The sequence below is a fragment of the Dromaius novaehollandiae genome, chromosome Z (assembly GCF_036370855.1).
Source record: "Dromaius novaehollandiae isolate bDroNov1 chromosome Z, bDroNov1.hap1, whole genome shotgun sequence".
NCBI lineage: Eukaryota > Metazoa > Chordata > Aves > Casuariiformes > Dromaiidae > Dromaius > Dromaius novaehollandiae.
The window spans coordinates 68,177,781-68,203,822 of record NC_088132.1 but is presented as its reverse complement, the minus strand read 5'-3'; the positions used below and the strand labels follow the sequence as shown (position 1 = coordinate 68,203,822).

General features: G+C 36.9%; 1 protein-coding gene across 1 annotated transcript in view; it reads left to right on the top strand.

Annotated features, from left to right (window-relative positions):
- The first annotated feature begins 8,277 nt into the window (after positions 1–8,277).
- Positions 8,278–26,042, top strand: part of CCDC152 (coiled-coil domain containing 152) — a 19,869-nt gene continuing 2,104 nt past the window's right edge. Inside the window, exons 1-6 of the mRNA XM_026115579.2 lie at positions 8,278–8,363; positions 10,006–10,111; positions 21,934–22,002; positions 23,235–23,299; positions 24,787–24,889; positions 25,660–25,787. Coding sequence (XP_025971364.1) covers positions 8,301–8,363; positions 10,006–10,111; positions 21,934–22,002; positions 23,235–23,299; positions 24,787–24,889; positions 25,660–25,787 — 534 coding nt within the window. The 5' untranslated portion in view covers positions 8,278–8,300. The remainder of the gene's footprint in view (positions 8,364–10,005; positions 10,112–21,933; positions 22,003–23,234; positions 23,300–24,786; positions 24,890–25,659; positions 25,788–26,042) is intronic.

Sequence of the window (26,042 nt, the reverse complement as noted above, 5' to 3'; positions counted from 1 at the left end):
TTGCTTTCTTCCTGGAATGTGATTATTTTTAATCAGTTGATTTCAAACAATCACCAATTAATCGATGATAACAACCTCCTGAATTGACTTCATTGGGTAATGTATTAAATGACTACTTAGATGCAAAATGCATGTTTTTAGCTTGGCACTGATGGTTGAACACTATCACAAACAGAAGTACAAGAAAATACAAGCCTGGGTGTCTTCACAAGTTGCCTTCCTGCTACCATAGTGCAGTAAATGATGCTTTTGACACAAGCTTTCCTTCCTCACAAGACTATCCCATTGCCTAACTTCTGTCAAAGAAGTGGTAACAGGCATTGGTTGGAGCCAGGGCAAGGGGGAGAAACAGAGAAAATAAACCAGGACAAAGAAAGAAAAATGCTATCCAAATGGCTTGCTTTGTATGGGATCAATTAGACAAGAGAATATGCTCGCAAAAATGTGGTCCCTATCAAAGCAGCATGTTCCTATAGTGTTTTAGATGTATTTAAGAAAATTTGCTTCTGACACACACAAATATATGTTTTGCTGTGTGGCTCAAACACTCACTAGCACCCTGGTTTTGTTTTTTATTTTTAGAAATATAAGAAGACTCAGTCAAGAGAACTTTAGCTCTATTTTAGGATTACGACACCCAGAATCACAAATAAATTATAAAAACAGCGTAATTACTGCAAATCTAATTAAAGTTATTACAGTTTGACTCATCAATAGGCCAACAGATCAATGTTATGTAAAAGAGAAAGGCAGAATGCATTCTTGCTTACTTAGGAATTCAGTGGAAGCAATACAATTATTTCTGTTGGCTTTTATTATTTTGACTTTGTCTTTCTTTCTTTACTGCTCTTCATACCTAATGTTCATCCATCTTCTTTGTCACATCCTATTTAAACTGGCTGTGATATCTGTATCTGGTACATGCTTCCAAGCAAAGACTCCCTTTTAATATGCTTGCACAGTCAGAGCAACATGACTGACATGGTTGCAATGCCAACACAGCTGCAGTGCAAACGGTTAATGGTAATTCATAAAATGAAAATCTTTCAAGAAGGATAAATAATTATTTATTGCCTTGACGTTTTATGGATGCATATCTTCAAAATCAACAATATATTTTTGCACAATTAGGTTCTCCCAAAATATGAGACAAAGTAAATTATATTGACACACTTTAATGAAAAATACTTGACTACTGAAGACATTTATGTTGCTCTCAAGGCATAAGGATATCTGAATCTGTCTGTGTGTAGATAGATACCTTCTTCCTTGCAGCATAGAATAAAATTTGGTAATATTGTATTATAATGATTTAATCCAGGTACATGCTTTCTCTTTGGGCATCGGTATGCACGTATGTATATATACAAACGAGAGAATTTAATCTAAACTGAGTCGACATAAATGAGCATCTGTGTCAGACAAAAAACAAATAAGCTGTGCTACAAATTAATATTTTCACTCCCGCTTGGGTGATGGTTGAGACTTTTAGAACAAAAAATATTGTTCTGATGAGCTGAATGACTGTAAAGGTCTCTCAGGCTCCAGTTAAATACGAGGGGCTTTTTTTTCCCCTTGGAAACAGCACGTACCAGTCTGCCTATGCAGCAAAGTGCTGGAACATGCTGTCTACCTTCAACACTGTATGGCCAAATATTTTAATAAAAGTTATGCTGCAGACAAACACAGGCTATTCCAGACAAAGTCTTGTAGACAGCATGATATAGTGAGTTATTTTTCATCCAATTCATCCAATCACTTACAAAGTTATTTCAGAAGGCAGACCAAAGCCATTTTAAGTCAAGCATATGGTACAGCTAATACAAAAGACTCTGTGATTTTACATCTGACCCTGAAAACCCCTTCTGGAAACTACAAAATCAAGTTTATCACAGAGGCACAGAATTATATACATTTTAGTAGGTTTCATTTCCATTTTACTTAGTGTTTACCTTCTTTTTTTTTTTAGTACATCCTGCATCACAGACCACTACTGTTAGGTTTACAACAATGTGGAATTTATATAAACAATATTATAAATTTACTGCCCACCACTGTCCTGTTACAAGTAATGAGACTTGTATTTTGATAGATACTAAAAAACTAAAAAACACTAAAGCTAAGCTATTATTTCTTCAATTACTGTAGCTATAAAAGAAGGATTAGGTCATCTTTTGCCTGGCAAAAAGACACAAGTATGGAGGAAAAAAAAAAAAAGCTGCACAGAAAAAAATAATTCCTTATTTTTCTGTTTCTGAACAAAACAACAACTCAAGCACATGCTAAAACTAAGTGATGTTTTGTGTTGTTTGATGGCTCCAGCTATAAGGTGCCTACATATATGTATATTTATGCACTTAAATATCTATATTTAAATGCATTCTAGTATATTAAAATAGTTAATAAACATGTATTTGTATATATTGATACGTTTTTCTCTTTTGGACAAATATAGAGAATTTTGGAGAACACAACAGAAGCGGACATCTCTGAACCAAACCCATACTCAACACCTTTCATTTCCTCAGCTAGAAAAATAAACTCCCTTATCAATAGGACTATAATAATAGCAAAAACAATTCTGATGCCCAAGATGCACAGTAGTATAATTTCTTCCTCCATTTGATTAAACTGCTCTGCAGTCTGACACAGTAGCATGTTAACTACTGTGATGAGTCTGACACTAACAGTCTAGAGCAGGCTGAAACCTATGCACATCCTCCCATGTGCTCTTTAGAATAATACGAAAAGAATCATTTTGTAAATTGAGTTGAATTTTGCAAACCTTAATTCTAGTAAATATTATCACTGTTGGTATTTTAACAGCAGATGCTACATTCCTCTGATATGACTGGGCTTATAGGGAGGAATGTGAAAATGCAACAATAACAAAGATCAATAAAAATTACTCAAGTCTCAGCCTAACAATGACATTTTCAATGTACACAGATGATGCTGTTTGTGAGAACAGGAAATCTGGTTGGGACTACCATCTCATAGCTGTCTGGCCCAGAGAAGTTTCTCTTATAAGGATGCTCATTATCACAATAACATACATTTGTGTTTCCCACTGTTAGAAGCCCTCTGTAGGCTGCATTGTATTGCTATAGCATCACTCAGCTACTGACTAATTTCTGCCACGAAATACTACCCTACCTGCGTAATACACTGTGAATGTAACATATTTCTAGTGACCACCAGACTCCTTGAGTGTCTTGCCAGAGAAGTTACTACCCTATAAAAAGGCAAAAAAATAGAATAAACTCTAAATGAACTAAAGAAAAACTCTCAGATTTTGGATTCAGCACTACTAGATTGCTTACTAGTTTAGCAGCAGTATTTTAGAAGCTAAAACAAAAGAATATTTGCTGACTGCTAAACCTCTTATAAGTTTAAAGCTCTGTCCCCCCAAGTCTTGTCTTTTATTATGCTATGTATTTCTGTGTCAAAGTCTGTCATAACATTTTTGCCTAATCGTGAGCATTGGATCTCAGTCTTCATTCTCTGTCTTCCTATGAATGCAATCTGTAAAATAAAACCACCACTAAATAATCACAAAAGCCAGACTGTGCAATACACTGTGGACTACTGTGCTTTAAACTCCTCACCACTCAGGTCTTTTTTTTTTTAATCTTTATAGCAATCAAGAGTGATTGTGCACCTTTTTCCAGGCCTGAGAAGAGCACTCATTACTGTGATGTTTGACTAAAGCACTGATCTAGTCTTCTCCACAAATAATTCTATTACAGTTGGAATTTTTTATTAAAGTACTTAACCTTTAAAGCAGGGTTTTAGGGGTGGTGCAGTTTTTGAGGACAGCTAAAAGGTTGTAAGATGTTTCGTAAAAACTGGCCAGTGAAGCAGGATAAGTGTGCTAGAAATCACAAAGAGAATGCAGAGTTCACTGGGGGATGACAGGGGGATGCCTTTCCTTCTTAGTGTTAGCCATTGCAACACGCTTGGACTGCCAAATCTAGTGCTATGGTTATGACGGCATAATCCTCCTTTTCCCACTTGCATCTCAGCTGCAGATCCTCTATGCACAAAAATGATTTTAATTACTTTTGCTGTGCCTATATCCCAGTGGACAACAACTCTCTGACCTTCTAATCATACAGTTGCCTGTGAACAGCGTTTGTGACTGTGCCTGGTAGGTTGTTGCTTCTCTGGAGATGTTCAAAGTCCTGCGTACTCCTATGGCTTGTAATCCGCATTCAACATTCAGCTGATTAGCATCAACAAGCATTGAAGCTATACCATTTTTCCTCTCTATTACAAACAAAAATGCATCATCTGGGAACACTATGGCACATTTTAGCACTTCTGAGAGCAAGGACACTTTTTCTAGCATGCAGATGTAGCTCTAAGAATATAATATTACAGCCTCTTTCTGAAAAATCTACATTCATGAAGTAATTAACAACGTTTTTTCTGTCCAAGTCCTAGCCTAAAACAACACCTTTTCAAATTATGTCATAAAACAATCTCCTGCTTGGAAATACTCCAAACTCAACTTGACAAGGCCATAAGCAACCCAATCTAGCTTTGAAGCTGGCCCTGCTTGAAGAAGGGGTTTGAACTAGGTGACCTCCAGAGGTCCCTTCTGACCTAAATTATTCTGTGATTCTCTTAATCACCCAGTGCTACTAACTTTGAAACGTAATGATCATTTAAATGTTAAAATATTTAATGTCTTTCTGTGAACCTCTTAGCAGGACCATCCAGATGATGAGTTGTTTTCTACAGTTACATTTAACTGCTATGAACGCACCTGCAGAAGAGCTCCCACTGCCCTAGGACAGTTTGTTTCCATGATAAAGCAGGATATGAAGCAACATATACAGATGCTCCTGGCAGGATTGTCATATGGCAGATCATGTCTTGGTCATGGGCTCAGTGTTAACCTGGAAAAGAAGCAATCTATATGTGGTAAAGTGGCAAGAAGCTGGGAAAGGGGAGGTTGTTTTGTTTTCATGTATAACCATAGGGCTTGGTTGCCTACAGTTTCATAGGGATGTTATTCAGTGACACAACAGGTCCCTTCCAGTCCTGTGTGTCTACTTTTAACGAAGTCTGGTAAGATATAAAAGATTTCAGGCCAGAGTAATCTTAACTGGATTTGCTATCAAATTTCAGTAACAGAACAATTAATGGAGAAACTTGCTCCTTTTCATATTTAGGCAGAACCATCAATTTCCCAGTCTACCCAAAGCAGCTGCAGACTCTTCAGTCACTAGCGCAGTGGCAGCATCTGAGCACGTTGCCCAAAAATAGCAACCTTCCTGCAGACAAGACAAGGTCTTGATTGTAATAAGAAATCCTAGCTGATCAGGCTCAAGCCTTGTGGCATGCTCCCACACTAGCATGGGTATCTTGGAAACTTTTCTCAAAAGCTCTTTGTGATAATTTCCCTCAGAAAAGGAGTGATAGGCCAGGAGAGTATCACTGCTTGGTAACCATGGCTACAAGCGTAGTATAAATGCTGAGAACTAAAGATAAAGGGACTCAGTCGGTCTCTGTCGCTCACAGAAGTGCTCCCATCCAAAGTCTATTGACTGCTCTTCAAGGGAACATGCACACATTAAATCCCTCACGTTAATGTCGATGTGGGGAGCCATTTGATAAAATCATTCACCGAATGCACAGCGGACTGAAATCAGGACCTCCACGGATGCTCCTCTAAGGTGTTTTCCTGTTTTGTTTTATTGGTTTGGTCTGTTTTTCTTGAGCGACGGAGCAGTCGAAGCACTGCGGTTATGTCAAGACAGCATGAGGGTGCACGGCACAACACACTCGTGTCCCCAGTTCCCCCAAAGGGATAGTTATCCCCCATAACGGAGACCCCTACGAGAGGCCTGCCGCGGCCCCCAGGGACCACCCGCGCCCTCAGCCCTCGCTGCTCTGCGCACCCCCAACAGTCGCTCACCCCCCGCGGCACCGCCCCCTCCCCGCAGGGCGGGGCAACGGCAGCGCCCGCCGCGCCTCGCGCGCCCGCCGCCAACAGTCGGCACGTGCCTGCCGGTCGAGTCCAACAGCGGATCGGCGGGGGGAGGAGAAGGAGGAACCCCCTCACAGGGTCGCTAATGGTACGCTCCGCTGGCGGAGCTGTTTTCCCGCCTTTCGGGGGCGCGTGGTGGTTTCCTCGCCTCGCCGCGGCGGAGCGGTGTCGCCGCGGGGTGGGGAGCCCCTTCACCCGCCATCTTCTCTCGGTTGTGGCCGTGCACTGCTGAGCAGCAGGCGGTGCCACGGGTGCCCGGCGCTCCTGAGAGGCTGTGAGAAGATCTTGCTTCGCACCGGGCCGCATCTTGGTGTGGTGTCGCTGCAGAGATAGTGGAGGGCAGTAGAGGCGCCATGGCCCGGCGGGAGCGGGCTTGGTTTGCAGCCGCCCGTCCTGTTGCCATCGTCGTGAGTCCTCTGTAAGATCGGGTGAGGCGATGGGATTCACCAGGTGCTACTTGAGTGCTGATCATTTTGATCTGGAAACTGTGTTTTTCAGTATCCCCAGGATCTTCAAAGACTGAGTGATTAAAGTGAGGTTAGACTCAGTGCAAGTGTTAGTTGCCTGTCTTTAAAAAGGGTGAAGTGCAGAAAAAGGGTGAGACTGTTTAAAGTTCCTATTACTGAATAATTAATGTTCATTTGAGATATTCAGTTAGTAATCTAAGAAGAAATTTTCATGTTATTTTGGTTTTTAGTATGTGTTTCACTGTTATGTGAAACAAAAATGAAACCTTAATTTCCAGAATCGGATCATCAGCTACAATAATAAAGAATACTGAGAGAGAGTCATTGTGGGGGGAATAAAAAAAATAAAAATGATGAGTTTTCCTGCTGGAAAAAATATACTAGTAATACAACGTATTATTTTGAATTTACTGTTTTAGTTCAACAAGAGTTTTATTTCCTGTGGTACTACTGGCTAACACTGCCAAGTGCTGAGCACATCCTGTCCTATAAAAGAACAAATGATGCCATGCAGTGGGCAAATACATAAACAATACAGTGTGCAACATGACAGCTCCCTCAGCTTACCTCCTCAGTCAAAATTTAGAGGATGAAATACAAAAAATAAAAACAAAGAAACAGTTCTAAAAGCATGATGAAAAGGGTGATAGACAAATGGAAAAGATACTGACCATGATAAAGACTGGAAAGATCAGGACTTGGCAGTCATACTGTACATTTAGATTATTAACCAATAGCATATTAAGATCCATAATTGTTTTATAAAATTGATGTCCTAAATGTGTGTTTCAAAATCCATTATAATGATTATTGCATTGTAACAACAGTTACAGATTATTAAAATTATTCATTTAACTTACAGAGAAGAAAACAGCTAACCTACAGAGAAAAGTATTAATTCTTAATGTCACATATATTCTTTAAAATTGTTGGTAAAGAAAGTAAAAGCTAATTAGCTATTTCATTAGTCCCTTTGAGGAAGCAGTGGGTACAAGAGACAATTGTGCATTAAGTGCAGAGAACTATCTTTATCTACTGCTTTGCTAATGAAATTACATATATATAAACACTTGTAAATACCGAATGACGAAGAGTGTAACTTCAGAGCAAACATGTAAGGGACTTAAAGCCTGAGTAGCAGCAAAGTATCACAGCATGTACATGGTTAAAGATATACATTAATGCAGAGTCTAGTCCTGGTAAAGTCTCATTTACTTAAGTAACATTTTTCAAGTTATTAGTTGAACAAAAATTGGTCTGTTGCTTCTAATATATATACAGAGGAGAATGAATAATTGTTTATTGAAACACAAAAAATACTATGGGTTACTTGCTGCATCACTTCCCTGATTCAATTTCCTAGTCTTTAAAAAGAGTATAGGAAGACCATCTGCAGCATATAAAGAGGAGTCAGTTATATAATGTTTATATCAGTCAGTTATATAATGTTTTGCAAGCATCTTACGTGTAGAGCACTGTTTTTTAGGTAAGATTGTGATATAGTATCTAAGGAAGTGGATTTAGGTTTGTTTTTAAACAGCAACAAAAATTCCAGATTCACTGATACCATCTAACAGTTTGATAGGTTTGGCTTGAGCTTTCTGACATTTTCTAGAAATGCTGGAACTTAGGTTGGTTGAAATTTAGTCTAACAAGCAAAATAGTTTTAAGTTTGAAAAAAGGTGTTCTGTGTTATGCTTATATTTGCATCTATGGAATTCTTTTGAAATAATGTGAATGGAGAAGATAATTCTTGTTTTTTTTTTTTTTTATGTATACAATGAACATCGGATAAAATGTTCCAGAAATAAGTGAATTACAACTGTGAAGAAACTATGAAGAATATCAGTTTGGTGAATCTTGGTAAACTTCTAGATGACTTCTCAGTGATAGAAAAGGTAAGTGAAGAAGGTAAAAAAACATTGAAATTGCTATCTGTGAATACTTTGGCATGTTTTAACATGCTTTTCAGGTGAAAGTTTCTTCTAAGTGGTGTCTGTTTATTCTTACTGTGTCTTGTAATACCAGTTTTGTTCGGGAAGTAAGTGTACTGTCTGTTAGTGCTCAGAATGATTTAAGATGAGTGATTATCCAAATGTGCTTGCTTTTTATTGCTGATTTGTGAAATAGCAAGTGAAAATTGTGCTGTTGTGCATTTACTGTTTGTGTGAAGGAGAATCTTGGATCATTTTTCATAGGTGAATGACAGATCCCAGATAAATACCATTTTACATATGATCCACTAAAATACCTTCTGTTTGCAGGCAAGATGTGTATTTCTTTTGTTATTCCTAATGAATACTTACTCCACATGTCCCTGCTCAGTATGATAAGCTTCAGACTTCTGTGTGGATAAATAGACAAAGATGTTTTATCTTTAGGCACTTATGAACAAAATTTATGATAGTGAATCAGAATCTCTGTATGTAGAGATGAAGTGGGTTAAAAGAAGCTAGGTGTAGGTCTCAATTCAGAAAGGTTATTGCTGATGTATCAGAACTTGTGGATGTAAAATCAGATTTATAAAGACATCTAGGTTGCATAAGCATGCAGACAGACACTTTTTTTTGTCCAAAACCTTTAGATTCACAGATTAAAATTTGTCTTAGAATGCCTGACTTGTTGAAATGTGTGGAGTCTGCTTAATAAGTGTTCTGTGGTAGAATTTTAGTTTCTCAGGAAATACATGCAAGTCTTTGCATCAGAAGCTTCTGTTGGAGATACCTGTATTACGCAGCTTTGTTGTACTGTCCCTGCAGAAATTGTTCCTTATTCTAAAAAAAAAAAAAAAAAAAAAAAAAGTCATCACCATAGCAAGAGCATCTGTTCTTATATTCCATATGCATTGAGCTCTCTTTATTTTAAGAATATGTCAGTTCTTTTAAGATGGATCCACTGAGAAAATCAGTGCTGTATTTCTTGTTTGATTAGACCCATTTTGGCTGGCTCTCTGGTGATTGATCCTGATCAGTAAATCCTTACCAGAGAAAATACAGAAGGAGCACCTGAAAGAAATTTTGTGATTCTCATGGAAAAAGTTATTACACCAGTCACTATTCACACACATTACTTAGCGCTCAGTGGTGGTGTTAGTAACCTGTGATGCAAAGCAACAAAAAGAACTTTGCTGAGGACTGATCTAGACTATGGACTTAAGAATTCAGAGGAAGCAACTAAATTAAGGTGGGATTAAGGAGTTTTGCAGATATATCTTCTACTTTGTGCCTTTCTGTAACATTTATTTAGTATATTTGATTTTGCAAGAGGAAGCCCAAAATTATACTTGTCAAAGATTCCTGGAGTTTGTAAGTAATGTTGTAAGTCAATGTTGTATGTTCTGGATGGTAAATGTTTAATTATGTACAGCACAGGCTTTCAAGTTTAACTCTGTTCTTCTCTATAATGGAATTCCCAGAGTGTCAAGTAAAATAGGCTTGCAACCATAGTGTTGTGTACATGTTTATATCAATTTAAAGCTCAAGATTTAAAACTTCTATCAAAAATTCATAGTATAACATTAGTCTCTTACCAATTTTCTAGAAAATATCAGAAATTAATGAAGCAAATAACCTACTGGTTCTTCAGCTGGAAAAATCTAACATGTTGGTAAAATTAAGCCAATCAAAAGAGGATTCAGTAAAAGAAGGTAAGTACTATTTTGAAAAACAGTATGTTCTTTTCTTGTGTTTAGGAAGTTCTGAGAAATTTTTCCTTTATCTTTGGTAATCTCAAATACAGAAATAAAACAGCAAGAATCCAGAACATTTTGAAAATAGTAATGCTTAATTTTTGATAATGCAGTGGAATCAACCTCATTTGCATAAAACATAAATTTAATCCACAAATAAGTCTTGAGAGCAGAGTTAAAATAATTATTTTCCAGTCAAGGTTAGTATCTATCCACATTAATAGATTTTTTGATTTCATGTGGTATCTATGAAAGAAAAGCTTCCCTTCTGCATTTTCTTTGTTTTTTTCGTCTTGAATTGTTCTTGTTTGTGTTCTCTCCTTCTGCTGCTCCAAGGAAACAATCTTTTGGCGGCGAGGAGGAAAAGGCTCAGCTTTGGACACCTAATGATGTTACTGTTCCCAAAAGTACACCCTTCCCATCCATACAGGCCTCTTGAGCATCGAGTGAACCACCACAGTTTGCGATGCGAGCATTTTTAGGCAGGCTAGTATAAGTAGTGTTTAGCTTAAAATGCAAGCCTGTAACTTGTAGTTAACATTCACAAGCAGTTCAGATGTCTGTATAGAATGATAAGAGTCAACATTTGGGAACCATAAGGCCATCAGTGACATCATCACATCCCAAGCTGAGCTGTTCTGTTGCTATTAATATGACCAAATCTAATGTTATGTTTCAGCTGGTTGCCAGAAACATTTTCTCCACTGAAAAAAAAACATCAAAGTTTGAAAATGTCAGAGTTCCAAAACATCAAAGTTTGCCTGTAATTGGAGATGGGATGTCAAGCTGGTGGGACTGGTGCTCTGAGATGGTGTAAAAGATGTTATCTCTTAGCTGATTGTGTGATTTGGTTTATTTAAGGTCAATTTGATTTGATTCCAAACCCCCCAATCTGAGGTTTGGAATACATTTCCCTCTACCATGCTGACAGGTGCATTGAAGTTCTAGTATTTCTCTTTTAATGTTGGTCACTGAAATAATTTAGCCTAAATTAATTCTGTGCCGTTGTATTGGACTTTAGATATTGGTGGAACTCAAGTCTTGTGTTTTCCCTAAGCATTTGTTTAGCTTCTTGAGGACTGAAAAGCTTTAGTCTATCCAAAGTGATTAGACTTTATATCTGCGTGAGATTTAATCCCTTGTGATGCTAAGAGGTCAGGTTAAACAATGTGACAGCCTGTTTGACTTTATATCATCATCAAGATTTTATCACGGTAGCATTTCCAACTCAGTTATACAGCATTAGCAATCACACACAATTCCTTCAAGCTTGCGTTCAATTACTCTGATACTGATCATTGTCATAGGTTTATTCCATAGGATGTATTTCTCTTACTTTAGTTTTAATGTGATCAGGGTTTTGGTCGTATTTCTTTTACTTTGTATAATGGATGTCATTATGGCGTTAAAAAGTTGTGGATGGTAATAAAAATTTATCTAAATGTTAAGAGTATTCAAACTGTTTAATAGCAGCTAAAGATAAATGAAGAAATGGCGTTTGACTATTTTTAATTGTTGGGGAATTTTAAGCCTCTAACTTTTAATAAAGAAGTTGCCATATAAATGAGGAATTGAAGAGAAAATGTGAATATAAACATGAAGGAACTTTTTCTTTCTTTTTTAGTATTTCTGTTCTGGAAGTTTATCTTTTCAAATGGCTGTTTAAGAAAAGATGGAAATAATATCTGGTACTTTACATAGATTATATGGTATATATATGTATAAATATATATGTATGTATAGTTTTGTGGTTTCCTATTCCGTAGTTCATAAGGTCACTGAAATGTGTATCTTATAAAACTTCTGTCTCAGACAAGTCAAACTGCTAAAGTTAGGAAGCAGGGTAGGAATAAATTTAGTTTCACACAGGAGTAAAGTTGCCAGTGGCTTTCACTTCCATCTTTGCTGGGACTTAAATTATTTAACATGCTCAGAAATGAACTGGAAAAGCTATTGAAAAAGTGAGTACAAGTTTGCTAATGGTACTAATCTATTCAGTTATGCCAAGAATCTCATCTTACAGAATGACAGGGTGATGAAAAGGGAAGGTGAAATTCAGTAGAATGCATATAGGAGACATTGTGTATGAACAGCAGCAGGCTCTAATTGGCAACTACTACCTAGGAAAGAGATCTTCATGTCATTGTGGACAATTCTCTGAAAATAAGTGGTCAAAAAAGAAACAGGGAAACAAAACATTATGTCTCTGTAGAAATCTGTGATTTTTTTGTTTAATGTTCTTGTTCCCCACATTTCAAAAAGGACATACCAGAACTAGAAAAGATACAGACCTGGCAGCAAGGTTCAGTATTGTCAGAGAGCAGACAGGGACACGGAGCCTGCTGTGTTACAAGGCTGACAGAGGCAGGGACCCAATCCTGCTGTACTTGAGCAGGGCAGGTCCAGGGATGGTTGCAAGGGTCAGCCACGAGTTCGCATCACTGAACAAGTCTATAGTGATGAGGCAGGTTGGATGTCAAGACAGGAAGGTGAGTGTTATGGAAAAATTATGCTTGCTTAGCCACCATAACGAGGTCCAACCCTAGGTTCCCGCTGAGAAGTTCAAAGCCAAATCAGAGCGAAATGAAATAAATAAATTTTAATAATGCATGTGCAGCATTTACAGCTTGAGCTGGGTGCTTCCAAAGAGGGACCCCAAACAAAGAAATCCCTGGGCAATTATAACTTTTCAGTCTAAGTTCTTTACACCTCATGCGGTAGTTCAGACCAGTAGTAACATTCAGGTCTGGGGTCTCCTGCTCCTTATTGGGTCTCATTGTTGTCCCTCGGCAGGCTGTTTCTTTCCTTATCTTTACCGTTGCAGCTTCGGTTGGTGGATGTACCTTCATTTGTTGTTGGATCCCATCGTTGTCTCTCAAGGTCCTGATGAGGCGGAGGTAATTGCAGACCACAGCAATTAACATTGCACCAGCAGCGAAAGGAGGCTTTGTTTCTCAAGGTCCTGATGCCCTGTACAGGTCTTATTTCCAAGTCTTCACATCCTGCCTTTCGGAGTGTGAGACATAGGAATACAGACTGCTTGCAACTTCCTTATCTTTCCAGCTTGAACCAGCTCTGGGGCCCTGTTTTACTTAACCTGCTGAGTTATCTGAGTGTGGCCGAAGGCTTCAACAAATTTAGCTACTCATGCTAAGCAGGTTTTATGTAAGTTGTGCTAAGTGGCTAATGCTAGACAGCCCAAGTCCTGTATTCTTTAACAGTGAGTCAGGGTCAGAATCAGGTCTAGAAACAGTAACACGGTCGGACATGGTCCAGTGATCACCAGCATGTCCATAGTGATAAGACAGCTCTGAAATGAAGCCAGGAAGTCCGCCTCTAAGTCATGATCGGGGTTTGGATTGACAGGGTACATGGCCAGGCACAAGACATGGCTGCAACACAGCTGCAGCACAGCTAAGGCTGGGCCAAGGGCAAGAGCCTCAACTTAAAAGCAGCTCCCAAGGAAAAGAGGGGCAGTCATTGCTGAGTCATCTTCCAGCTTTGTTCAGACAGATTGTTTCAAGGTCACCAGCTATACTCTTTCTAAGCTGGCCCTGAGCCCAGGCACCCAAACCCTCAGGAAGGGGGTGGGGGAGGAAGCACTTAGCACCCTGGCAGGTATGGTAACAATTAGGGAACATCTGACTTAGGTTGGCTGGTATTTTTCAGCCTAAACAGAAACAGCAGAGTTGGCTTATTACTGGTAGCTGTAAAATTATGAATGGTATAGAGAAAGTGACTAGGGAATGATTATTCACTGTTCATTGTAATAAAATAAATAGATGGAAATCAGACTTGTTGGTGGATAGTCTTCTTTAAAGCAAACAAAAGGAGGAACTTTTTCCACACGTTATAAAATGAAGTTTTTGAATCAATTGCCACAGGAGTTTGTGGATATCAAAAGTATAGACGAGTCCAAAAAGATGAAACAGATTCATGGAAGAAAATTTTATCAAGTTTGTTAAACACAAAGACAGTACCTCTCACTCAGGTCTTCCTTACTTGTGGTTATTGGAAGCTGAGAGGATATTTTAAGGGTAGTGTTTGTGCAGGTTTTTTTACTCTTTCTTGAAGCATCTACTACTGGGTATTATGAAATGGGGTAGTGAACTGGCTGGAAATCTGGACTGACCATTTGTTTTTCAGTCAAGCACAAAACACAATACAGGACAGTTGGTCAGAAACAGATCAAGATGTTTTATTATTGATGAAAACAACAAGAAAGAGGGGTTTTGTACAAAATAGATTTCGAAGAGGGAAAGGAAAAGGTGGACAAAAAGAAGAAATTATTTCTAGCATAAAACCAATGGGGAAGAAAGGAGAGCAGCAAATGTGAAAGAGAAGGCAGGAAGTCAGAGCAGCTGGGAAGATTGCAGAAAGGAGTGTGGAAGCAGAATGGGCTAAAAACAGATGGAAGTCAGATGGGAGATTTGGGCTTTTTAAATGGAAAGTAGTGCCTCAGTTCTATGAGATAAGAGCAAAGTGATTTGAGGAGATAGTTATGTTGATATCATAACTGAGGAGAATGATCTCTGGAGCTGTTTTGAAACACATGATGGGGAAAAAAAATGTGGAAGGCAGAGGGCCAAGTAGAAATACCGGAGCAATCAGCATGAAATAGGAACCAGAGTTTTAGCAGGGGGGTTAGTCAGGAAAGAACAGATCTCAATAATATTTAATTCATAGTAGTTGTGCAAATTATTAAGAGCATGGATAGGGAGGCAGAACTGTTGGAAAGCAAGGATTCTGGTCTAAGAAGTAAGAGAGATTGCAGAGCTGTTAATAGCAATAGAGGAAAAAAAGGGAAAAGCAGAAAGTTAGAACAATATGGTGTATCCAACAGGTGATTCTGAAAGCCACTTGGTTGGTGATAAGGAAGTAGAAGGTAAATGAGAGATACCAAGGAAATAGAATGTATTTAGAAATTAAGACAGTTAATAGGGCTGTTTTACTAGACTAATGTACCAATACAGTATTCCAATAGAATTCTAATATGGCAGAATACTCGAAGTGTTTATATAAGTAATCTTTTGAACTGCACTCATTTAATTGTAATCGGAGCATAGTTTCACTAACTATCTTGGGCAGCAAACTGCTGTCACGCGCAGTAGATGCTGTCAGAGGAATCTTCAGATAAACAGTGTTACTGGACATCACCAACGTTTGTAACGTTAAAAGTAGCTCATAAGGGCATTACAGTTTAATAAGTTTTTATAAAATGTTACTATAGCATTTTGCTTTTTCTTTCTAAAGTCGATAATCTTTGCTCCCTCATCAAATTCACCTACAACATCTGCCCTTCAGAAGACAGATTTAATAATAAATCTATTGTGTTGTAGTAGTATACTGTATTTTCAGAATCAAAACGCTAGAAGTATTGTGTCAAGGAGTTTGATTCCTGCTTTGTAAAACATTTTTGAAAGTCAAAGCAGTGTGGGTTAAAAAACCTCTCTTTTTCTTTGATTGGGGAAATAGATCCTCAGGACTGGAGAAGACGGGTGGCATGAAATGTAGCATTGATGCTTCCATTCTTTTTCTGGCAACGTTATCCTTAGGGACTCTTGTTATGCAAATGGCTTTATACAGTGATCTTGCCAACTTGGAAAGGAAGGTATCTCCTAGCCTCATGTCCCAAACCACCTGCCAGAATCCAACCCAGTCACATTTTTCAAGCATATCAGTGGAAGCGTCAGTACAAAGGCAGCCGAAATCACTAGGTTTGGACAGTTGCACCAACGTCATGATCAACAACATGCATTCTTAATATTCAGTTCATCATATTACAAATTTGAAACAAGAGCAAATGTATTTATAGGGTAAGTAAACAATTCAGCTTTAGAATGTAAGGCTTAATAGTACACCACAAAGAGACTCACAGAACGGCTAAGGAAAAAGCCTGAGAGAGCACCTGTTGGTGAATGGTTCACATATGATTCCTAACAAACATGCTGCTTACAGTAAAGGAACAAAGAGAAAGAGCATTATGGAAGTGAGGTTCTTGTTCTATCTACCCTAAAGGATTCGTGGCTGCTCATGGTGGTGGTATGGAGGAGGTGCGACTTTATTTCAGCTAAAGAACTCTTAGTAGGAGAAACAGCAACAGGGATAGCATTTCATGCCCCAAGAAATCTATGTCAAGTATCATTGAGAATTTGAGGGCTCCTTGATACCCTTCAGTTACCTGAAGTTTATCTCTAGAACTGCTTAAGGTAATATACAAGAAGAATAACTCCTGAAGGAAATGCAAAGGAAGAAGGAAACTGTAGAAAACTGAAGAGAGAGAGCAGAGTGATACCTTTTAAACAAAACTAAAGTAAAAAAGGTGAGAAGGCTGGGTAAGTGTATTCTGAAAGGTCATGGATAAGCCTTGTTTTATCCTAATACATTCTTTGCTGAACATTTTAGTTTGATGAAAAATCACTGCAGATCCACATAAGACAGACAAAAGTCTGACATTCTTTTTTTTTTCCCCCCTGTCTCTGAACTTTTGTGGTGACTAAGTGGACTCTCCTGTTGCAGTGCACTCTTGTGTCTGCTGTAATCTTTGAAAAGAAAGCAATCGAATTACCCACAGAACAATTTATGGCTCTATTTTTACTGAATTAACGGTTTGTTAGAATATGTTCACTAATAGCTAATTACTTCACTTTCTTGAAATATTTCTTGTGGGAGTTACTCTGTAGCAGTAGATGGTGCTTCTAAATAGCCAAGATAGGACAGACATACTGAATGTAACATTTTCATAGTATCTTCAGGATCACATATTTGTAGAGGACATTGACTTAGTGTGTTGAATATATTTTAAAAATGATTGATGTAATTTGCCCTATTAAAAAAGCCAGTAGCTTCAAGTGTAAATGTAGATGAAAGAAACTGCACTAAGTTATAAACAGTAAACATGGAAAAAGATCAATTAGGCTGTTCAGTCTTTCTGCATGTAGGGCGTACTTACAGAGGAGGAACCACTCACAATTCCTAACATGCTAATGCCATGTGATCTAGCAAAGGTGCAACAATTTAGCACAATTTTGCTTTTTCTTCCTTCATGTAGGCAAGCAAAACTCACTATGGGTTCCCAGCAAATTGTACAGTCGCAGAACTGTAATGACATAAGAAGTTTGTCAAGTTATATCCTTTAAAGATAATAAAAATAAGGAAATATTCTTGGGACTGGATATGTTTTGTCTGAAATGGCTTGTATTTAAAATGGCTGTGGTTCACTGTAAGACTAGCTGCTATTTCCATGTTTACCCAGATGCATTTCCAATTTCTGCCTATGTTTCAAGCATTTGAATTGATATCTGTATATTCTGAAAGGATAGAAAATTTGTAGTAGAACTAGTCAGTACAAACACTGTAAACTGGAAGAATCACATTTTAAGAAAGCAGTCTTGATTTAGCTTCTAACCATGGATGGAAATGCGAAATCTCTTCCAGCACAGACAAACCTACAGGAGAATAAATCTGTAAGGCACCCAAATAATGCACTATTGAATGCATGGTGATTATTAGTAGAAGTGATAATAAGGAAGAATCATTCTTTGGTGGCTTAATAGAGTGAGCCATTAAGTTCTTTAAATTACAGGGAGAGCTACTACTGCTGCCTGTGGTAAAGATTAACAGGTTTTCAGTTGATTAAATCTCTGTCAAACTGTTTACAGTGCAAATTTCTGTACCAGGTGTCTGTCTTACACTGAATGCATGTAGTTTACACTTCAACACAAACATGTCAGTGTTTTTTCCAAACCAGAGTAGAAAAAAAAAATTGATAGAACATCTTAAAGTTTTTTTTTGGAGAAGCTCTTGCTTCTTCATGTTTTAGAGCAGAGAGATAGTATTTCTAGGCGTTTTCTTTGGGGGGGAGGGGTTCATGGAAAACCTTTCCTATTTGCCTAAATTTTCAATCCCAAGAATTATCTCTATTGTAAATTAAGATTTGTCTCCGCATAATTAACATTGTCTGTGTACTGGATGTGGTAACTTGGAGCTTCAGCTTTTGAGCAGGATTTTTCTGCAAATTCTTTCGAGCTAGTGTGGTTCGCAGTATAGAAACTGAGGGCAGGTAATGTTTCTGTGCTGTAAGTGCTCCCTCTACTGCCTCTTTGGAAGCATGGAACAGGAGAATGTGGCAGGCTGACAAATTCAGATGCATGAAAAGCAGGCTTGATGGAAGAACAGATTAAAGATCAAAAAAATTGATTGGAAAACTTAATCTTGGGTCTGGCTTCTTAGTTCCTCTTCTTTACTGCCTTATTTGTGATGTAGTCTTTAATTATATGACCTACTTACTCTTTTCAATAGAGCTTTGGTGTTAGGGGATGAGAAATTGTTATTTAGTGTACTTCATTTATTTTAGAAATTAAAAGCCATTTTAGAAATGGTGTGGTGTTTCAGAAATAAAAAGGAAGGTTTTAAGAGCAGGCAACCTCAATTTTAGTGTCCCCAGTCTTTGAATGATTTGTAACTTTACTGATGAGGTTACAATGAACATAAGGCATATAAATACTATTTAATGAAAAGCAGATCTTATATTATTTCAGTTTTACAGATGGATTCATACCGACATATGCATATCAAAAAAGGCCCTCAGTTGTAGATGTCCACTTTGAGACATGAAAGGTCTAATTCTTCAAGGTTTGGCACACTTCTTGATTAGTAGTTACACATTTTCAGTACCTGGAAGCTCAGATCTCAAGGTGAGTATCAATAAAATGAGGAATAAGTGATCAGGGATGCTTACTCTGGTCTTAATATGCCTGCAAGGATGTAATATATTAGATATTCACAGTGGCTTGCAGGACACTTAGTGGCACAGAATATGGACAGTGGCACACTGACACCATCTCCTGACATTTAGGGTGGCCTGCAAGCATGAAAGGCTGATTACTGTTGGTTTAAGCAGCCTAGCAGTACCACAAAGAATTTGTTTGAGGCAGGCAGAGGTAGAATCTCTTGCGCTGTGGTGTCAAAGCCTTCTCTGTCCTACGGCATCCTGTCTCACTCAAAGTAAGATTCTGACTTTCTGTAATTGAAATGACGATGGTACTGATTTATTCCCAGATCACAATCTTTATCCCTCCCCATTCTCTTCATCTGGTTCATTCTGGGGAAGAATTGTGTATGATTATGCATGTATTCAAGACAAATTAAGATTTTGAGCAATCTTAATTCTATCATATCCAAATTTTTGGAAGTTTGACTTGCAATCTTCATATTCCGTTTATATGGATTTTTGTATGTGGTGTCTGTTTTTAATAAAACAACCAGAAATACAGAAATTCCACCAGGTATCAGCATGGTTCATCAGTAGGGTTGCACTGACATTCCTAAAGCCTGGTTTCTTACATCCTGCCTTTATCCTTCCCTAGGTTTCCTGTTGTTCCACCTCACCTGGGTGGATTTCTATCTGCCATCTTACTCTTACCATCCTTTTTGCTCCTCCTGCCAGTCTCTCCTTGCAGCATTTAATTTCCCCATTGGTTGCTGCTTGGCTCTCACTTCTAGTACCTGTCCCCTCTGTAGTATGTAGCTCTGTTCTGCCCTACCCCTCCAATCCTTGCCTCAGTTTCTGGCACTATGTCTTTCTCAATCTCTGTCTTTTTCTTCATTATTATCAAGCACCTTTAATTGCCAGCAGAAGAAACACCTGAGTTAAAGTATGTAGAGTCTGACATCAGCTCTAATTACAGAGCAACATCTACCTGTCAGGAAGAGAAATTATAGGAGAAGTTGTGTTCAGTTTTTGGAGTGTTGGTTTGAGTCTTGACAGTTTAGTAGCTGGTTGTAAAAAGTCTCTAGGGAGCATGTAGAAACTGAGATTTTCCGAAGTCTACAGCTTGGCTGAGTTTGGGCAGATTTTTGGAGGGAAAGTCAAAGGCAGATACTTGATATAGGCCAGGCCTCCTCCATTGACAGCTTAAAAGTTCCTATTCTGAAGAATAAATAAGATAGAGATGATGTTCGTCCTTCCATCATGTGAATGGCCACCTGAAAAGTAATGACAAAGGATGTTTTAGGGAAATGCCATTTCTCATAGCCCGTAATGGATTTTTTCTTAACATTCATTTTTACTACCTTTATGTAGGCAATTCAATTATTATAAGGTTATTGTTTAAAATAACTATTAATTTTCATGTATTTATATACTTTTCTACCAATTCATAATAGTCATTATATGTAAAACTGAAACTAATTTGCAACAGCCTTAACAAAATCAGTATTTAGCCAGCTTCTGCAAGATATACAAATGGATATACAAAAGGAAAATGTTTTCCTTGCTGTATTAAAAGTAGGAAAGAATCTAGTAAATTGCACAAATGTTAAGAAGTTGAACATTAGATCTATCCCTAACGTAATAGTTCTGAAATATGCATACATACTTTAGCGAATCCTTACGGAAAAAATACATGTATAGCTTATGGTAATATTCAGCCTTATAGTAATTGTTTCTTGAAAAAAAAGCATATTTTCAGAGGAAGTTGCTAAAGCAGGTTTTGTTGATGTTGCTTGCAGACATCAAAATACAAAGCCTGATAGCTGAAACGTCATGTTACTAAAGCTCAGGGTTTTTTTCTGCATTGTTATATGGTTTTAGATGAGTTAAATCAGATTGATCAATTTTTAATCAATTTTTATTGTAATTAACTAATTAATGCATTATGTCATAGGTCACATGCAGGATCAGAGTATTCTAATTTTACAGCTACTCACAAAAATGTTTAGCACTTTCTGAAAGAAAGCAAGTTAATATCCAGCCACTGAAAATGTGTCTTCATCACTGATATTTCCAGCAACCTTGAACGACTAAAACATTGCTGTGGGCAATCCTCATTTAATGTAGAAAAGTAATATCTGCTGCTTTTAAATTTCCTTTACTAAAACATTGAGTTGTAGACAGTGTTGTACAGCAAAGACCCCAGTGCTGCAATCTTCCTTCCGTCGTAATTTGCCGAATTTAGTGCAGATTTACAGAGCGCTTTGATACACTGTCTGGAAACTCCCAAGTCCATCTAGTAATATCTGGCTTGTTAGATTTTTCAGGTCGCTATACTATACACCATGTTCACTGAATCTTTAAAATAAACTATACTAATGCCTATACATGCCAAACATTTCCTGTTTATATAGCCATTAACAAAATGTTCAGCAGCCTTTTCTCTTGCATACTATTGTCTTACCTGAAGTATATCTGCAAAAGGAGAGGCTTGGGATAATAACATTGTTAAATAAGCTAAATCTCAAATATGAAGTAACTTAAATGATTTTTGTTTTATATGTACAGTCTTAGGACAACACACCATATAGGTTCTTTATTTTTTTCTAAAGTCTTGTGGTCTCTTAATAAAAGACTAGGGATCTTTAAGCTGAATTATAGAAGTGAGGTTTGAATCAATATACGGTAGTCCATAAGTCATTCTTGCAAAAAATGGCCTTCTCCAAAGTTGTATGATAAATGAAATAAGGAGAGTGTCTTAGAAAAAAAAGACATAGCTGATCATACTTGTGCAGAGATTCTTGAAGGAAGAATTTCAGTTATTTTTACAGTTGGCAAAGGAGTACATTGTTCCTACTATTCAAAATATTGAATATTCTTAGAAGACCAAGAAGATGGGTATTTAAACTTCTGTTATAAAAAAGTATGTTATTCTGTTACATTCTTTATTACAGTTTAAAAAAAAAACTTAAACATGGTATTTATTTGTTTTTGATAGTTATAATGAATTCCAAAATGAAATTAGTGAACAAATTATTCAAAAATACTGGATTATCATTTCTTTTAGAATGTGCTGCTCTACAGAATGTGATAAATGGTCTAACACAAACTGTTGAAAACCAATGTAACGTGAAAGGTAAAAATCTTCTTATATATACTGTACTGTAATTTAGAATGAGCAGGCATTTAATAGTTTAATGTATATTTAATGCTTTTTTCAGAGAAGAAAGCTCACTGGCAGTCAATCAGAAAGGAAACAAATTGTATCTAAAATCAGTCCTATGCATGTTTTAGTGGTCTGTGTGCTTAATAAATGCCTATTGCTGTTATCCTTAGAATCCACTTAGTAAAAGAAGTTCTAGCTCCGTGAGATTTTTAATCAATAGTTGGGTTTTAATTTTAATTCAGTGTTGCACAGGAAATGTTACAAAAAGTGAAAAGGTTTTATTTGTTCTTTGGACTGTGGTCTAGTAAAGCATTTACACATAGTTTTTACATGTTTAAGTGCTTTATTAAATCTGAGTCTTAATCCTCAGCTGATGTTTTAAAATTTAGCTGTTATCTGTAAATACTTGACAAAGTCTCATTGCTATTTTAAAATAAAAATATATAAATAATATAAATATATAAAATAAATGAATATATATATTATATATAATATATAAACATGTATTACATTTTTATACATAACATGAACCAAAGTATCTTTATATCACAGTGTAGTTATATATCATATACTTAATTTTATACCCATTGGTGTTCAAGGCACAGTAGCATAAGTGTTAGTAAACGTCTAAAAATGGGAAGTATGTGGCTGTTTTCAGTAATCAGAATGATTTTTAATAATAAAAGCACTATCTACTTTTTCTAAATTCTGTCTTTGCAATGCTACTTTCCATTTAATAGCATATTTACCATTAATAGCATATTTACTATCACTATAGCCAGGCTGGATAGGAGCCTACACGCATTCACTGAGTTCATTTTTTGGGAAGCAGGTACTTAAAAAGAAAGAGTTGCATCTCCTATTTGCAAGTGCCATAGACATTATGATAATCTCTTAATTTCTGAACTAAAGAACTTTGCATCTAAGTTTTATTGACTGAAACACTTATGAGAAGGCTAAAAACCAATCAAAGTAGTAATATTAGGCAAATACTATGATTAAGCTATTAATTTTCTGTTCAGAAAATGGCAACTAAAATTACATAGCTGTGTAAATGAAAATCATCAAGTCTTCAAAATGTTAACCGTTTCTTAAAGTTTAGACAAGTCAAATGGAAGTAATATTTTTTACTCTTACATTAATAATATTGCCAAAATGTACTTTTTAGTGTCTCATACAGTTTATGTTTTATTATTACATAGATGAAAATGAGAGGCTGAAGGATAGTATTCACATCTTGGAAGGGAAATTAAAGGCTCGTGAACAGGTCCGTCATGAACGGTCATTCTTTAGGCAGAGGAATAAGGTGTCTCTTTCTCTATTGTAACAGTTCATATATTCTTAAACTCTTTGCTACAGATCACATTATTGTTGCACTTTTCCTGGAGTTTATTGTGTGTACAAAGAGAACAGTTGTTCTCAAACCAGTATCAATATGAGAATGTGTTACAAAGGCTAAGAGGTCAGTTCTACTAAGTGCTGAGAACTCTGGCTCAATCTAAGTTGCACATACTTTTAGCTATATTAGCTTTAAATTCAACTTCATAGGCTAGAAGCTAATCATTTGTCCAGAAATGCAAATATAATGTTCAAGATAACTGCTTTACTGCTAGAGAATCAAGAACAGTTCTGAATTTTGTCTCTGGTTTCCTTAGGAGTGAATGGTACAAAGAGGATAGGCCCCTCAACTCGTAACAAATTCTATCTAGCATCTCTGCTTTTCATCTATTCCACTCCTTTCTGGAAGACAGATAACGCCAGCAGTGCTAGTCAGGAGTCTTGTCAGTGCTCTGTGCTAAGATTGCATGTTTGTTACCTCTATAGCATTTGGAACACTCTCAATACTGATTTTCTGTGTCTGCATTAATACTAATTATGAGTTGTTTATATTAAACTCATACCAATAGAGCTGTTATCTTGACAATTTGAGGATAAAATAAGTAAAGCCTTCAAAAAGATGAGAAAACCTACAATACTAATCCTCAAATTGTGGCATACAAACTATGATTATATACATGGTGGAGCCTCCCAGTGTTCTGAAGGCACTTACCTGACATATATACTATTACGACCAATCAGTAATTGCCTTTTCAAGTGCCTCAGTGACTGCCTACAGGAGAGGGCTAGGACAGGAGCTTTGGAGTAAGTACCTCTGCACTGGCAACTACAGCCAGTGGTTACTACTTGGTAATTCTGGAGTATTTCTTAATGTATTAGAGCAAACTTATAATAGGTGTGCTCAAACTTCCTTTCCTCAGGCATCAGTGCCACCAGCATCACTACTGCTAACACCACTACCATTTCCATTGCTGCCAGTGAGAAATTGTGGAATCCTTGATATAATAAACAACAGTAACAAAATTACGTATTTTAAATACAATTCATTGTTATACAATCTTCAGTCAGAATCTATGAAAGTGTAACCGTAGTCATTAACTAACTACAGCACTGGTTTGGGAAAAGGGCTATCACCTCTCCAATCACCCCTTTTTCCTAATAAGAGCAATTTCTAATTTTATTTTAACAGTACTGATAGCTGTAACGCAATTTGTATCTGCAATTTTTTTCATCTGTGGACTTCAGTCAGGTTGTGGAAGTAGTAACTGGACATTCTGAATTTACTAGAGCCAGAAAAAACAAATACTGAATTATAGAGTGTTGTACGTTTTGACCCAACTGTTGTAGTTCACAGAAGGCTTTCTAAGTAAGCACAGAAACCTGAAGATTTTTTTATTAAGCTTTTTACATCCACAGGAATATAAACTTCAGATTGAGAAGCTTTTGACAGAAATTAAAAACAAAGAGGAAGACCACAAATTAGAAATAACGCAATTGAATTGCGACATGAAAAAAAAAAGTAAGTTCTCTAAAGACTAAATGCTATGGAGCTGGGTAAACCATGTTGAAACCTATTCCAGGAAAAATACAAGATACAGTTCAACTTCTTAATGGAAACATACAGCTGGAAAACGTTTTCTATGTAAAGTACAAAGGTAGTACTGACAAAAGTACAAATGTAGTACTGACAAAACAAAGACACGTGAAAGCTGTAAGTGGATAGAGTGTTCAACTGAATTTTATCTTGGCTCAAGAGTAGACAGTTGCAGCGAGGTAGCAATACAGAAGTACAGGATGATCAGAAATTCCAGAACAGGTGGAACAAACACTGGGAACATAGGCCTAAGAAAAATCCAAAGGAATGAGATTTTGAGTTAAGTGCTGACTGAAACTGTGAGATAGATTTCTGTTACAGGGTTCCAGCTATGCTCAGAAGAACAGGGCTTAATAATACTGCAACAAGAAAAACCTGATTCCAATATGAATTTTTTTTCATTACTGATGTAACTTTCTAGAGTAGGAGTTTTTGGTTATCCACTTAACTCAAAAAAAGGCTAACAAAGTCTTTGTAGAATGCGATGCCTCATTAAAGAGACTCCATCTTACTGTGATGGGGCAGGGTCATTTCCATGTAATTTTAAAACATGTTTTTTGTTTGACTGAAATTGCTTTCTTGTGAAGTACTCAAAGGCTGTTCAAGAAAGTCTTAATATTTGTGAAATGCTATTTTTCCATCTAAGCCTGTTTATCGTTTAATCATCATATTTTGTGTTATTGCTGCTTTATTAGTTGAACTGATAGAAGTGGGGTATAAAGAACAAATAGAGAAAAAAGAACTGGAAATATTAGAGTTAACCAGACAGCTGAAAACTCAAGATGAAGAGAAGCAAAATGAAATCATTAAACTGCAGATAGAGGTATGCATTATGAAGCTGAGTTAAAGATAACTGGACACTGGTAGACTTAGAAGATTTTGTGTAGTGAGGAATGGTGTAAATGGTACTTAATAGAGTAATTTGATGGAACCTAGGAAAATTTAAAAGAGATTGTCTGCACAAATGGTAGTGGCATGTACTCTCTCCCGTAACTGTATCTGAATAGCTTCTGCTCAGAAATAAGTTTTACCTGCTATATAGGGACACTGAAGTTTGCTGTATTCTTAAGTTAAATTA